This window comes from Ylistrum balloti, unplaced genomic scaffold (assembly GCF_031769215.1).
Source record: "Ylistrum balloti isolate Yb309-2 unplaced genomic scaffold, AGI_CSIRO_Ybal_v1 Utg369690, whole genome shotgun sequence".
Classification (NCBI taxonomy): domain Eukaryota; kingdom Metazoa; phylum Mollusca; class Bivalvia; order Pectinida; family Pectinidae; genus Ylistrum; species Ylistrum balloti.
Genome location: NW_026781926.1, coordinates 727,232 through 744,485, shown reverse-complemented (window position 1 = coordinate 744,485; position 17,254 = coordinate 727,232). Strand labels below are relative to the sequence as shown.

Sequence of the window (17,254 nt, the reverse complement as noted above, 5' to 3'; positions counted from 1 at the left end):
CACAGGGGATATAGTGGTGACAGGGGATATAGTGGTGACAAGGGATACACAGGGGATATGGTGATGACAGGGATAAGTGGTGACAAGGGATATGTTGGTGACAGGGGAATAGAGTGGTGACAGGGGATACAGTGGTGAAAGGGGGATACACAAGGGATATAGTGGTGACAGGGGAATATAGTGGTGACAGGGGGATAGAGTGGTGACAGGGGATACAGTGGTGACAGGGGGATACACAGGGGATATAGTGGTGACAGGGGAATATAGTGGTGACAGGGGGATAGAGTGGTGACAGGGGATACAGTGGTGACAGGGGGATACACAAGGGATATAGTGGTGACAGGGGAATATAGTGGTGACAGGGGGATAGAGTGGTGACAGGGGATACAGTGGTGACAGGGGGATACACAAGGGATATAGTGGTGACAGGGGAATATAGTGGTGACAGGGGGATAGAGTGGTGACAGGGGATACAGTGGTGACAGGGGGATACACAAGGGATATAGTGGTGACAGGGGAATATAGTGGTGACAGGGGGATAGAGTGGTGACAGGGGGATATAGTGGTGACAGGGGGATATAGTGGTGACAGGGGACATAGTGGTAACAGGGGGATATAATGTTGGCAGGGGAATACACAGGGGATATAGTGGTGACAGGGGGATAGAGTGGTGACAGGGGATACAGTGGTGACAGGGGGATACACAAGGGATATAGTGGTGACAGGGGATATAGTGGTGACAGGGGGATTTAGTGGTGATGGGATAGAGTGGTGACAGGGGGATATAATGGTGACAGGGAGATATAGTGGTGACAGGGGGATATAGTGGTGACAGGGGGATATAGTGGTGACATGGGATATAGTGGTGACAGGGGGATATAGTGGTGACAGGGGGATATAGTGTGATAGGGAGATATAGTGGTGACAGGGGGATATAGTGGTGACAGGGGATATAGTGGTGACAGGGGGATATAATGTTGACAGGGAGATACACAGGGGATATAGTGGTGACAGGCGGATATAGTGGTTATAGTGGTGACAGGGGGATATAATGGTGACAGGGGGATATATTGGTGACAGGGGGATATAGTGGTGACAGGGGATATAGTGGTGACAGGGGGATATAATGTTGACAGGGAGATACACAGGGGATATAGTGGTGACAGGCGGATATAGTGGTTATAGTGGTGACAGGGGGATATAATGGTGACAGGGGATATAGTGGTGATAGAGGGATACACAAGGGATATATTGGTGACAGGGGATATAGTGGTGATAGAGGGATACACAAGGGATATAGTGGTGACAGGGGGATATAGTAGTGACAGGGGATATAGTGGTGATAGAGGGATACACAGGGGATATAGTGGTGACAAGGGATACACAGGGGATATAGTGGTGATAGAGGGATACACAGGGGATATAGTGGTGATAGAGGGATACACAGGGGATATATTGGTGATAGAGGGATACACAGGGGATAAAGTGGTGACAAGGGATACACAGGGGATATAGTGGTGACAGGGGGATACACAGGGGATATAGTGGTGATAGAGGGATACACAGGGGATAAAGTGGTGATGGGGGGATATAGTGGTGATAGAGGGATACACAGGGGATATATTGGTGATGGGGGGATATAGTGGTGACAGGTGGAAACACATGGGATATAATGGAGACAGGAATATAGAGCTGATAGTGATACAAGTGCTTTATATCTAATATCTGTGCACCACCATTGTAGGAATGCTCTTTTTCATATTCAAACCATTACAACAGATTGTGTTAACTATTTTGATAATCATATCAAGATGACTTAATAGCCTGACTTTACAGTGATAATATCAGACACATATTTCTTTTGTGTGTGTCAGTCTATCAGTAATTATTGATAAACATCTCATCAATCTTCAAACTGAAATGATTCAATTGTATAACTTTTTTTCTTGATTAGATGAGTTGCATATAAAAGTGTCTGGTAGGGTTAACTTCACAAAAAATGAAAGAAAATCACACCACATAGTAATGCAATAGTGAATTTGTTGGGAACTCGAGTCCTGTTAATGAAGGTGGATTGTTTTTCTGATCATGTATCATATATCTGGTACTGAATTATTTCACCATCTCCATCTCCACATCAAGTCCATAACATAGCATTACACCTGATAAATACTCAGCTCACACCTTTGATCAACATGACAGATGTGTGTCACCTCGTTCCAAGGATAAAGTTGTATTCTTCAGGGTACCCCATTCAACAACATGATCAATTGATGACTGTATATAACATATATAGAATTTCATATTATTCACAGAAATACTAGAGATACATCTACATAGATCACCATGGTAACAAACAGTTTGTTTTTTCAGTTAGTGAGAAAAAGCAATGAATAGATCTTTATAGGCATTCCTGTAACGTTGTCTGGCAATTATCCAGTCAGAAATACATAATTCTCTAATCCAACACTAATCCAACACTAATCTGTACTCTCATTCACCATCATCATTCCTTTATATAACTTCTCAAAATAAAATCTTAATGTATTAAAATTCACTAATTGAAAACAAGAAATATTTTATTATGTTAGTGTTTTCCAGAAATTTCATGAGGTTTTTGATCAGCTATTCTTATGATTGTATCTTGTCTAACATTCTAGACTTTGTAAAAATAAACTCTACATATGTTGATGTTAAACTTTAAAGGTTGTTATGGTTACTGAGCTCTTTTCAGGGATCAAATGGCAACACAATATCTGTTAAACATTTGAATGCTGATCTTCAATTTCAGTTTCCATCCAAAAATATTTACTAATGTACCATCATTATTTTAGTGTTAGAACTAACATTTTGAAAGTTAATGAACAGACGGGCAGCTCATTTGAGGGACGTATTACCTATACGGTGGATATGTATGTAATTAGCAGATGTTTCTCTGTGTAGAATTCCACTCAAACCACCATCTAATCTGCTTCACACACAGACCCCAGTAAGGCTGTCATAAGTGTTTAAGTTTTCTGAAGTACACCTCTATTTTGTTTGATGTACTTTACTAACGGGTGTTTCCAGTTTTAAATTTTGACATTTAAGATGGATATACTCGTTGGTAAAGTGAGGATGGAGAAACCAACGTAATTAAAATTACATCATCAAAATGACTGTTGGTGTTGAATTATGGGATTGTTGACGATCTCTACATTACGGGGACAGTGAAAGGTGTCCATGACCATTTCACTGTCACCTTGGTAATTAAGTTTTAAAATGAAAATGATTTTTTTTCTAACCAAAACAGTCACTAACTTAGGTAACTTGTCTAAAACTGGAAATACTTGCAATATTTAACAGGGTATGTATAATTGTAATTATAAGACGAGGTAAGGAGACAAACTGGTCTGACTGAAGGCAGTTTTCTGACAGAGATGTTACCTGTTAAAACACACACGTCACCTCTGACCAGGGATAAATCTTCACTCTTCTCAAAAGTACAAATATCACAGAGGAAATATTACTGTTGAGGAAATTTGCTGTAATGTAACATCATACTGATTATTTAAAGCCTTGCCAACAGTTAAGTTTTTCTTTTAATATTTTTTGGTAAGTAGATATATGAACAGCTTACTGTTTGTTTACAGTGTAACATTATTTGGTACATTTCAGTAAGGAAGTGATACATTAGACATGGGTCAGGTGTTATGAGATAACCAACAGTCTGTATATAACTAGCCACCGACCTAATGACCAATCATGCCCTATCTAGAAATCTTACCACTGTAAGCCCTCATGTCATAACAAGGTAACTAAAACAGGCCAATTTTTTTCTATAGTCTCGTTTTTATAGTCCTTAACCATTAAATGGCAATATCCAAGTTTAAATTCCAATATTTCTGTGTGGAATAAAAGCACGCCAAATTGAAATAATGGCTGTAGTAGTAAAACCAGGCTATTACATCTTTTTATAGACCTGCAATTTTGAATTTATGACCTAACGAAATATAATACAGAATGAAAATACAAAAAACTATGCCTTAAAGCAGCAGCCAGATTTGTTGTCCTTCCACATCAATCACATGATCAATTGCCGTGGTTACGACAGATTTTAAACTCTCCAATTTAATGTCTTGTATCCAAAATACAGTCTCATCATACCAAGTGGGCTTTTTGCCATTTAACATATGGTGATAGAGTATTCTATGAGCATGTCAAATATTTGTTGAAAATATTCCCGTATTGAGGGATGTCTAATTTCCACATTCTTTTTTTTTGTGAGATTATTGTTGTTTCTGAAATTCATCATCATAAAGTTGGAGGAACGACTACAGTAACATTAAAGGTCTTGTGAAATATCATCCTCGCTCACATCATTTCATTAAAAGTTGACAATAAAATCTCCAATAGATATTGTTACCTTTTTATACTTTAATGTCTTCAATTCTGTTTTTTCCGGCATCCTTCATCCGGAAACATTGGAATATGAAAACTATTTAGCTGCTGCAAATTTGGGCAATAAAGTGAATTTTTCATTATTTTGTGATACTTAAATCTGCCCACTTCTCATTTGAAGTGGAAACCTTTGGGGAATGCATACCTGAACTTTTACAGGCCCTTAAATCTATCAGATCTCCACTCAGGCCTGCTTACTAAATCAAAAACTTCTATACGTTTCAAAAAAATTATAACAAAATCTATCTGGCTATCAAAAGTGTGTGATAGCTTTACCAACAGATGATACCAATATTCTTCTATCTCAGAACATCCTTTTTTCAAAGACGATATTTCTGTTTTAAATCTGATCATAAATATCTCTTAAGTACTGACGCTTCACATAACTCATAAATTCAACTCAAACGAGATGTACATAGCAATCGTAAAATTTTCAAGTAGATCCCTATGACTTCACCCATGCTCATTACTTTTTTACACAAACACAAGCCATAACATAAGATAAAATTAACTTTAACATCTAAAGTTATACCATGAAATTGAAGTAACTACTGGCTATAAAACATGATACATGTATAAGTCATAAAATTCTAGATTTAATGGCGGTAGAAATTTATAGAAATTTAAACTAACATCTACATTCATTACAAAACACGAACACCAAGGATGTGAAATGGTCTCCATGCATTATTTACTTACTGAAGAAAACTACCAAAGATTATTACATATATGATATAAATAACAATGAATATCTGGAACACATCCAATTGAGACCACTGCTTGAAAACACAGAAAACACTAAATATTTCTATGAATAAAAAGACTTTCTTTTTCATTTCCTGAAAGGCACACTGTAAATCATTATGTCTAAAGGAAGGCAATAACTTTGTGATATTTTAGGACAGTAAAGACAATGATTTGTCAACATTAAAAGGAAGGTTGTGTGAAGGTCAAGTTGATGTAATGTCCTTGATCAACCAAAATTTTATGATATATCAAGTCTTTATGGTCACACAGTAAACCTAACGTGCTTCTCAAATGGCCTGCTGAATAGACATAAAGATGTCAAACAGCATTGCAACTAACCCTATAGATTGTGATGAGTGTAACCCATTTCCTTACTCATAGGTATATTTCTATAATATAGGCACAGCAAATATTGGTCAGCTCCTGACAGATGTCCACTGTGACAGTTATGACAAAAAATTCAAATGACCATTCGTAGAGGAACACGAGAGAACAATCTCAATGATCGACCATTATTATTTTATAGTCGTACAGGAAAACAGTCCAATCTGTCATAGGTAGATGTGTATAGAATCTGGCTAAAGTGGGCTCCCATGTCACCTTTACACTTTAGTACTAGTGTTAACAGCACAGTCATTACCTCTAACAAATATGATGTACTGTAATTAATCAACTAGCATACTCATTAGATGGTTATTCAAAGTTCAAATACCTTGTAATGTGATCATGGAGATTAAAATTAAATTTGATTTGAAATATTGGAAATTTGTAAGCAGTCATTTATACTTTTGAAGTGTGAGACCATTATGTATTCAATAGCATTAGAAAGAAGATCAATTGGTCATGATATCAGGAAGAAATAATTACTGAAGCAGGTAACCGAGTTATCAGAAAAATGGCAAAGGGTCACCCACCTACTCAGTAATATAGGTCACCCACCAACTGAGTAATATAGGTCACCCACCAACTGAGTAATATAGGTCACCCACCAAATGAGTAATATAGGTCTCCCATAGACTGAGTAATATAGGTCACCCACCAACTGAGTAATATTGGTCACCCACCAACTGAGTAATATAGGTCACCCACCAACTGAGTAATATAGGTCTCCCATAGACGGAGTAATATATATTGTAATAAAGACAATGTAAAAGTGATGTGACAGATAAACGTCATACAAAAGTGACTCAATTTGGCAGATAAACATCATACAAAGTGACTCAATTTGGCAGATAAACATCATACAAAGTGACTCAATTTGGCAGATAAACATCATACAAAGTGACTCAATTTGGCAGATAAATATACAAAGTGACTCAATTTGGCAGATAAACATCATACAAAAGTGACATCAGGAGACAGAAAAACACAATATATAAAAGGATGTGACAGAAAGTCACCCTACAAAAGTTACATATGAATGAACAGAAATCATCCAACATTTAATCTGAAAGGAAAGAGAGAACACCTCCACACCTTTATCAGTAAATAAGTAACAAAGAAAGGATCAATCTTAATTATTTCCCTTTGATCAGGAGGCATGTATTTCAAATAAAACAATACTACTTAAAGATTTCATTGAACTCTTCCTAAAATTATCACCAGGCCATTTAAAGTTATGAGTTGTTGTGTAAGTACTTCCACCTGTCAGCCTGGAGACATCAGTGACAGTTATATGTTCACTAATCATCCTCCCTCCTACAAGTCATTTGTCATATTGTAATCTCTGTTAATTAATGGAGCACCTGTTCTGTCAGCGAAGGGAGACAACTCAGTCACTGTAAGCTGGAAATACCACTGTTTTTTTTCTAAATCCTTTTCAGTACAGTGATAATAACCACAACTTCAGTATGCATATCTTTCACAAATTCCTATTCATTTGTAAATAATATACCAAAAAAGACAGCCCAAAAAACCCCCGTAGGGAGCCCCTCTACCTGCCCGTCATACCTACTCATGATCCAAAATATGTCTATCTATGTCCTCCCACTTATTGGAAAGTTTTTAAGTAAACACTTTTAATTTTTTTGACTGTTTGATTGTTTATTTACAAAAAATTTGCTTGATAACTTTGGTCAAATTTCCCTTTGATATAGGTGTGTGCTAAGTACCAGAACAACCAAACCACAATCACAATTCTGGTAGTTTTTATACTGGCAAAGATCTAAGATATTTTTGAGTTATCATAAGCTATAGTAGATTGCTCTCCAACAATTATTTACTTGGGTTCAGACTTTGAAATAACTGCTGTAGATATTGGTAATACTATGTAATACTATATAGTTACTTCATTTCACAGGGAGATAACTAGTGGGACATATTGCGCTGGATGAGACTAATCATTTAGTGCTTTGACGCAGTTAGGGGAGATAACTAGTGGGACATATTGCGCTGGATGAGACTAATCATTTAGTGCTTTGACGCAGTTAGGGGAGATAACTAGTGTGACATATTGCGCTGGATGAGACTAATCATTTAGTGCTTTGACGCAGTTAGGGGAGATAACTAGTGGGACATATTGCGCTGTAAGAGACTAATCATTTAGTGTTTTGACTCAGTTAGAGGAGATAACTAAAGAGACATATTGAGCTGGATGAGACTAATCATTTAGTGCTTTGACTCATTTAGGGGAGGTTACTAATGGGATAATTTAGTGTTTTGAATAATTTAGGGGAGATAACTAAAGAGACATTTTGAGCTGTAAGAGACTAATCATTTAGTGTTTTGACTCACTCTGGGGACATAACCAGCAGGCTGTAGAGAGATATAAGATATTTAATCATTCAGTATTTTGACTCACTCTGGGGACATAACCAGCAGGCTGTAGAGAGATATAAGAGACTTAATCGTCTAGTATTTTGACTCACTCTGGTGAGATAACCAGCAGGCTGTAGAGAGATATAAGAGACTTAATTGTCTATTATTTTGACTCACTCTGGGGAGATAACCAGCAGGCTGTAGAGAGATATAAGAGACTTAATCAGCAGGCTGTAGCAGAGATATAATCATTTAGATTTTGACTTAATTGTAGAGAGATATAAGAGACTTAATTGTCTAGTATTTTGACTCACTCTGGTGAGATAACCAGCAGGCTGTAGAGAGATATAAGAGACTTAATCGTCTAGTATTTTGACTCACTCTGGGGAAATAACCAGCAGGCTGTAGAGAGATATAAGAGACTTAATCGTCTAGTATTTTGACTCACTCTGGTGAGATAACCAGCAGGCTGTAGCAAGATATAAGATATTTAATCATTTAGTATTTTGACTCACTCTGGGGAGATAACCAGCAGGCTGTAGAGAGATATAAGATATTTAATCATTTAGTATTTTGACTCACTCTGGGGAGATAACCAGCAGGCTGTAGAGAGATATAAGATATTTAATCATTTAGTATTTTGACTCACTCTGGTGAGATAACCAGCAGGCTGTAGCAAGATATAAGATATTTAATCATTTAGTATTTTGACTCACTCTGGTGAGATAACCAGCAGGCTGTAGAGAGATATAAGAGACTTAATAACCAGTGTAGAGAGATATAAGAGATTTAATGATTTTCATTTAGACTCACTCTGGGGAGATAACCAGCAGGCTGTAGAGAGATATAAATCGTCTAGTATTTTGACTCACTCTGGGGAGATAACCAGCAGGCTGTAGAGAGATATAAGAGACTTAATCGTTTAGTATTTTGACTCACTCTGGGGAGGTAACCAGCAGGCTGTAGAGAGATATAAGAGACTTAATCGTTTAGTATTTTGACTCACTCTGGGGAGATAACCAGCAGGCTGCAGAGAGATATAGGGGATTTAATCATTTTGTATTTTAACTCAATTTGGGGATATCTTGCAATAAGCCTAAGGGACCAAAACATTAAATTTGACACAAAAACAAAGGGACTATTATCAATGTCGGTGGATAATCAAGTCCATTGTAAGTTGTATTGAGGTGGAGCAAACAGGTCCTTAGAAACATATGGCCTCAGTTTTTTAGTCAGGGGAGGTAACCAGGAAGTGACAGGCATTAAACCTTGGATCATTTTGTCAAGGGAGATAACCAGGATCTGACAGACAACAGAGATAAGCAGGAAGTGACAGGTTTTAGTCAGAGGAGGTAATCAGGAAGTGACAAGCATGAAACCTCAGGCCATTTAGTCAAGGGAGTTAACTAGAAAGTGACATGCATGAGGCCTCAAATAATTTTGTCAGGGGAGATAACAGGATCTGACAGGCATAATGAATCTGATCATTTGGTCAACACAGATAAGCAGGAAGTGACAGATATAAGGCCCCACATCATGTAGTTAAGGGATATAACTAGGTAGACCATTCAATCAACATTAATTTCTATGATGGTTTGACATCTTGGTTTCTGTCTAAACTTTGATGGCAGCCTTGATCTGTGTTGGTTTCAAAGAATGCAGTCCAGATCATTTAGCCAAGGGAGGCAACAAGGAAATAACAGCCATGGTTCTCAGATAATTTAGTTAGGGGAGATAACTGGTAAGAAATATTGCATGCAGCTAAATCATTTTGTCAGGGGAGGTAACTAGTCAGCAATACCTATAAGGTCTGATAATGAATTTTTAGTCAGGGGAGATAACCATTTAGTCAAAGGCATGTTGTACCTGGGACCTACTGATACATGGACAAATGCCATTACCAATTGAATGTGTTGTGAGACGAGACAGACTGACCTGTGGCCATGTTTAGCTTCTTTGCGCTCGCCTCACAGCGGTAGTCACAATCAATCATGAGAATATCTAGGCAGATATACACATATATATATGTATGTCTGGTATGACTAATTTCTAAATTTAATGGCTCCATGGCACAAACACAATACATTTCCACAATTCACATCTCAAAATAGTCCAACCTGCAAGCCATTGCAAGACCAAAAATGATCCTCATTTTAAGACATTTTATATTACAATTGTAGTCTAAATGCCATTCAATTAAAAAGCCTTTAGACTGATTTAACACTATGGTAATGGTCAGTTCCAGTATCATCAACATTATAAGTAATGGAGAGAAAATATTACATTGTACCACAGTACTAGTGTGCAGTTAGTGCTGATCAAGGCATGTTATACATGATCAATATATGTATCTCCAACATTTGTCATACTAGCCAATTTTAATTACTTTTACATAACATTGATCAGCAGATGGAGACTGATAAATACTGGTTTTACTGTCATATCAAAAATAAAATCTGTACGCAGATTAGTCAAAGATGATCTCAAACGAATAAAACCATGAAAGTGAATTATTTCTATTGTATTGTCTACTTACTCTGTCTGTCTCTGTTTCCACAAGATATGATCTATTTCATATAACTACAAAAGTCAGACAGGAAAAGGAAGTTCATGGGAGAAAGTGGGGCAGGGGTTGGGGAGTGAAGTTTGGATATGACTGGAAATGAATGAAGGCAAGAATGTGTGAGTGTGGTAGAGAGAAAAAGCAGTCGATGATAGAAAATTGAATGAAGGATGTAAAAATGATACCATATCCTTGTGTATGAGATTTTTGTCACATATAACCTTTGATATTTGACGTGATCTTGACCTTGACGTTTTTAAAGCTGTTATGATTAATCATTTATTTGATGACTGCTCTTAACAAAAATAGTCCTTCTCTGACTTCAGTATACCAAGTTGGAACAACCATTGTTTAAGTTATGGCTCCATAATGTAGAAATTTTCATTGTTTCCAAAAAAAAAAAAAAAAAAGATTAGCAAACAGTTGAAAATGATTTGGATTTGACTATAAGAGCAACTGTCCAGTGATAGACCGCTGGCTGGAGGCTGGTGTCCAGGCCAAGTTATGATACACCTGTATACAGGTAGTGACCACAGAGAAACGTTCCCATGGCTAGTTTTAAACCTGTTGTTTTAGTCAGAACATTAACCTTAAATTCACAGGTAAAACATGTCAGGTAATCTGTTAAACGTCTGTACTGTTATAGTGAGTCACCCTACATTAAAGAATCTTCCCTTCATTGGTGTTGTCAAACCTGTCATCCTCTTCTAGTACACAAGCATGTTCTTGTCATCAAATTCTCGTTCCTTTATTGTATTAAAAAATCTCTCTATTCTTTTTATCTCAAGACATTAAATAGGATATATGATAACATAAAAAAATCGCTTTTGAATTTTGGATGTAATAAAAATACACAAAGGGATGTTGTGTGCCTTTACTTCAGAAGGTTAGATTTAATTATATCAAATCTCCATATCATGTAGAGAATACAAGACTTTAATTTGATGAAAGTTGATTTGATATTTCAAAACATGAAAATTTATCAAAAGAACAAATGAAATTTCAGCTAGAAAGGCAATTGTGGAAACTCGGTCTAATTATGACTAGATTAAATTCACTAAAATGTTATTGAAGATTTTATGGTATTGTGTTATGTTACCAGAAGATTTTGAAATTGATTCAATCATAAGGGTAGAGATTGAAACTGGAGAGAGCTGTGTGTTTAAAGATGGAACCGCAGTCCCTTACTTTAAATCATTTCCACCTGGTTTCTGAACTGCTTCATCTTTGAAAATTTCTTTTAATTTGTTGGCCCCTGATCATCTCATTCCTGTTGTCCTCTCAAACCTTCTTAAACCCATCTCAGTAAATCCTCTCCTATGCAATACCATATTATTCCTTTTATTGTCCTCGCGAATTCAGGGGAGCATATATTTGCCACCTTGTCCATCTGTCCATCCTTCCATCTGTCAGTCTTTCTATCTGTCCTTTCGTGTCCAGTGCATAAGTGCATGAGAGTTAGGCAAGGTTGATGAAACTTGGAGTATACATTGGTCATACCAACAAAATGTGCTGTATACCAAATTCAAGGTCTGCAACTCCTTAATTACAGAATTATTGCCCTTTGTTAAAATTTTGTGCACGATAAAGTCATTTTCAGGGAGGGCATTCATCATTTTCAGTGATACTCTTTTTAAGGTCTTTTGATCTAATCTGGACCCCTTATACTTTCCCTATTTTCTTACCAAATTGTACTCGTAATCCCTCTTTATAGCCCTCTTATCTTTCCTGAACTTCTTTTTGCTCTAAAGCCCTTTCCCATCACCTTTCTAACTGACCTCATTTTGAATCCTTTTATAAGTGTTTTATCATTATTGTCTTCCAATAGCCCATCTCTTTGAGTGAAGCAGATGCTCATTGGCTCTTTTTCTTCAATCCCTCTTTCCCTTCCTCAATATTTTACCCCTCTCTTTGCAAGATCAAGTTTATGTATAACACAGATCTGACAAATAAGGACATCAGAATTCCAAGATCAAGTTTATGTATAACACAGATCTGACAAATAAGGACATCAGAATTCCAAGCTTTAGGTATCACCCTACATGAAATTGTCACAAATCAAATGTATAATGATGGAAAGTTCAAGGTCAAGATTGTTCATGGTGGGGGATACACAATATTGGGGGATTCTACCACCAAAAACAAGCTTGCACATGGCACAGATCTTATACACAATGGTTAGTAGTAGTTTTTATGACTACCAAGGTCAAACTCACACATGATACAGATTTTATACAGGAGGTTACCTTTGTGGATATCTTCATCTTCTGAACTTTCATCATCTGTTCCAGAGGAAGAAATATTGGCTGGATCATCACCTGGTATAACACGTAAACATATCCTAATTAAATGTATCAGAATTTTCTGTATAACACTAATCATCTCTTCTGATACTAGTTTTTTAGTTTATTGGAAATCTGTAAAATTCTTTGAAGATTCATGCTCCTCAGTATGATGACATATTCTGAATTGTAGGGATACATTGTACATATGAAATAGCTAATTACACATCAACCTGTGTCAACATATCAAAACCATTCCATTTTAATTTGGTAACTTTCTATATTAGATCCAGCCCCCATATATATATTTATCCAACATGGCAATTACTGAAATATGAATGATGAAAATATCAATTCATTAACAAGCATTTCACCATACAGACATCTGAACGTGCACAAACAGATCCTTCTTTGATGTTTGACTCTGTATTTCATTATTATCATTAAAATGTTTGGCCAATGATCATGATATAGTTTTCTCATTAAGACATTTTACCATTTAGACAGTCTTTAATTTAAGACATTTGACCACGGAAAAAGTCTTACTTTCAGGACAACTGACCACTGAGAAAGTCTCACAGTTTTAGGACATTTGATAACAAAGAAATATTACTTTTGGAACATCTGATCACTGATGGAGTTTAATAGTTTTAGGACATTTAATCACCAAAACAGTCTTATTATTAAGATATGAAGCAAATATCACTGCAGTGTTTGGCCAAAGATAATGTATTAATATATATGCCTGTTCTACATAACAATGTACATCTAAAGTATTTACTAATGAGAATATATTGGTACATATCTATATACTTTACTAATGATAACGTATTGGTATATATCTATATACTTTATAATGACAATATATTGGTATATATCTATAGTACTTTACTAATGAGAATATATTGGTATATATCTATATACTTTATAATGACAATATATTGGTATATATCTATAGTACTTTACTAATGAGAATGTATTGGTATATATCTATAGTACTTTACTAATGAGAATATATTGGTATATATCTACATACTTTACTAATGAGAATATATTGGTATATATCTATATACTTTATAATGACAATATATTGGTATATATCTATAGTACTTTACTAATGAGAATGTATTGGTATATATTTATATCCTTTATAATGATAATATATTGGTATATATCTATATATTTTACTAATGAGAATATATTGGTATATATCTGTAGTACTTTACTAATGACAATATATTGGTACATATCTATAGTACTTTACTAATGATCAGATAACGTATTGGTACATATGCCTGATGTTGTCTTTGGATAACATCTTACCAATGAGAGAGTTTCAGTAAATATGGCTGGTTTCTGTAAAAATGAACATTTATAGGATTCTACCATTGAGAAAATATGATATTTCAGATGTATGTAGCACTACCAGAGACATAAGTTTTCATGAATTTTAATGTCTTGACAAACATCTAAATGTCAAACTTATTTTATTTCATCTCTTTATATATCTGAATGTCATTCAATAAAGACAAACACGATCTGTTCTATAAAATCTGGACTGTTTCCATGTACAGGTATAACAGCTTATCAATGACAAAGCTACATATTAAATACCTATTAATTCATTGCCAATAAAACAACAGTGAAGATAGATTTCAGGATGACTGAAGCATTTCAAAGTGATTATTTGAGGTAAACGTTCGGTAGAGAAATGCTGTTTACCAATTTAAAATTTAATACACTTCCTGGTCGCCGCAGGGTGTGCAGAAGCGTATCTATAATTCCATCATTAGAATCAAGCTTGTAGTCATTATAGATTTTTTTACACAATTTTTTTCTTCTTGGATGAGCAGTGCTAATCACCACCTGTTTCATCATTAATGTATAAGTTACTGATCTACAATGCTGAAAACCATGAGTTCTTCAAGTCAGTCAGAGATGGTGTTGCTAGGGAGCTCGGCACAAAACACCTGACAAGCATGACTACAGAGCTACACTGGAATGCTGTCCCATACACGTGAGCTTTTAAAAACAGAAATGAGGAATCCAGTTTTTATGATATATCTTGTTCAGTCTCAACCAATATGGCTGATGGCTGCCATGTTTTTTTCTTTATTTTACGGCTAGACAACATTGCAACATTATAAGAAAAAGAAATGACCTTTGAAGCAGCAGATAAGACACACGTGTTTAATTTTCCCTGTAGCTGGAATCAACATGTTAGAACTAGGCAATAAAATGCTAACTTTGTCATTTAGTTTCTGAGGTAATCATGCTGAAGACATTTATGGTACACTGATCCTGTTTAAAATGGCTGTCCCTCACATATTACATCACTTAAATCTGCAGCGGTGAAAATCAGCTCTGCCACACTTACTGGGGTGTTATCTCCCTTGCCTTGGCTAATTTGTAACAGAGTGTTATGTAACAAGCCAAACTGTTGAACCAGCCAAACTTTCATAACTTCATTTAAAAGTTTGAAGCAAATTATTTTCAAATATCAAATAGACATACAAAGTTCGCTCATATTTCAAATTCCAATTTCACGGATTTTTTCAGATTTATCTATTACTAATACTTTTCAAAATTTCAAAGTAAATTTGAATTGATTTGAATTTGACTAACTAGTATCATCCAATAACGCTTGGTGTAGCAAAGCTATACATGTATCTGATCAGTTATTGACGGACATATTTTTATAACTTTTGTTGGAAAATCTAAGTTACAAATTGAAACTCAATACATGCTATAGAACTGTCATCATGGAACCAACTCCTAATGCAATGGCACCAACAGAGTACCAAAGGGGCGTAACTTTCTGAAAAGGGGAGGTAACCTGATATAAATTAAAAACATCTACAATGCATAAGGGTTATAGCCAGCGAATATCATTAAAATCAATTCTGTAAATTAGGCGGTAATTTAGGAGGAGCAGTTGGTACATTGTCGTGTCTACAGACCGATGGACGGACAACCTGATTCCAGTTCTCCCCTCCTCTTTCCTAACTTCTTGTGGGGAAGAGAGGTATAATAAAAATAACAGAGATGACAAGATAAATTTTATGTTTGATATGATGAAGACTACAACCATTATAAAATAATAATGTGAAGTTCACAAGGAGCTGTTGTGTAGAGGTGGAAACTTAGGAAGGAGAATCATACAGCTGTAGGTTTGGTATCAGATCCATCTTGGTGTTTTGCCCCAGTAGAGCAGGGTAAGGGTAGGTGGAAGAGACCTCGGTCATCCTGATTGCATGAGTGATTTTTGTCTCTTCGATGACAATGATAATTCTTTTATTGTCCTACACATTACAATGTAGAAAATACCAATAAACATATTTTTGATAATATTGCATGTTTCTTGTCCAGTGATATAGTTATGGGAAAGGACTGTCGACTAATTCAAAATCATGAGCAGACAATTAGTTTCCAATGGTGGGGCCTGAGTCTGGTCAAGTAGTTATATGGTTTAAGAGTGCAAATTTAAAGCATAAAAGGTTATGACCCAATGACCATTATCAGAGCTTTGTCTAATCTCATTTAGGGAAGAGAAGTGGAAAAGCTGGAAAGGAAGTTTTTAAGGGGTAAACTATACATAGTTTGGGTATTTATTTTTTGAAATAATTCTAATTTGGCATTGGGTCAATATTTGGCCCTACAGATTCTGCAGAGAAAAAAAAACTGTTTATAACCTATAATGCTGGGATCACATATATTTTACAAAATTTTATAGTATTCCACTTCATGCAAAGCTAATACACAGTCAATAATATCCCGACATCCAGAGTTCTTGTTTTAACATATCTGCTAAATTTCCAACAACCTATAAATCATTTCCAACATGATAGAAATTTTTTCCTTGTAGGTCAGCAGATATGACACTGGAGCCACTGGTGTCCCCTGTAAATAAATGACTTCCCTCTCAAGGTCTGCATGACCTTGACCCTATGCAGGAGCTAGAATATTCCCCAAGAGCTTCATAAGATTAACGACTTAAAGTTGGTTAAAGATAGACTTGGTCACAACAAATCCTATTGAATAACTAATGAACTATTACAATAAATATATATTTTCGTTTGGATTTCATGTCTGAGGACAAAAACAATTTTGTCCGACTGATATGTGTCATCCTTGATGCTCATACCCGCAATGTTATTAAGACGGATGGTAGGCGGGGATGTAAGTGGATTTTCTTCCTGTTTTGTGGTCGCCATTTTATTTGTTCACCGGTGGAGTCTGGTTTTGCACACAAAATCTGCTATTACTGATTCTGGTGTCCAACCATTTATCAAATTTTGGCTGCAGATGGCAGGGCCAAGTCACAGCAAACACTGGAAAATCTCGCATCTAATGACAAGGCGAGCTGATAATGCAGTTTCTAAATTGAATATACAACCATTCCACAATATCAATTATACCATAGTTTCAAGCCTCTTGGTCACGGGCTCAGACAGACCAAAGACAA

General features: G+C 35.8%; 1 protein-coding gene across 2 annotated transcripts in view; it reads right to left on the bottom strand.

Moving 5' to 3' along the window:
- Nucleotides 1–17,254, bottom strand: part of LOC132565079 (caspase activity and apoptosis inhibitor 1-like) — a 97,583-nt gene that overhangs the window by 43,068 nt on the left and 37,261 nt on the right. The window contains exon 1 of one of the 2 annotated variants that reach the window (XR_009554918.1): nucleotides 12,754–12,818. Coding sequence is in view for 1 of the 2 variants with exons in the window: in XM_060229685.1 (XP_060085668.1) it covers nucleotides 12,754–12,825 (72 nt within the window). In the remaining variant the exon portion in view is untranslated. Of the gene's footprint in view, nucleotides 1–12,753; nucleotides 12,826–17,254 lie in introns of those variants that run through there. The other variant, XM_060229685.1, reaches the window with a different exon arrangement.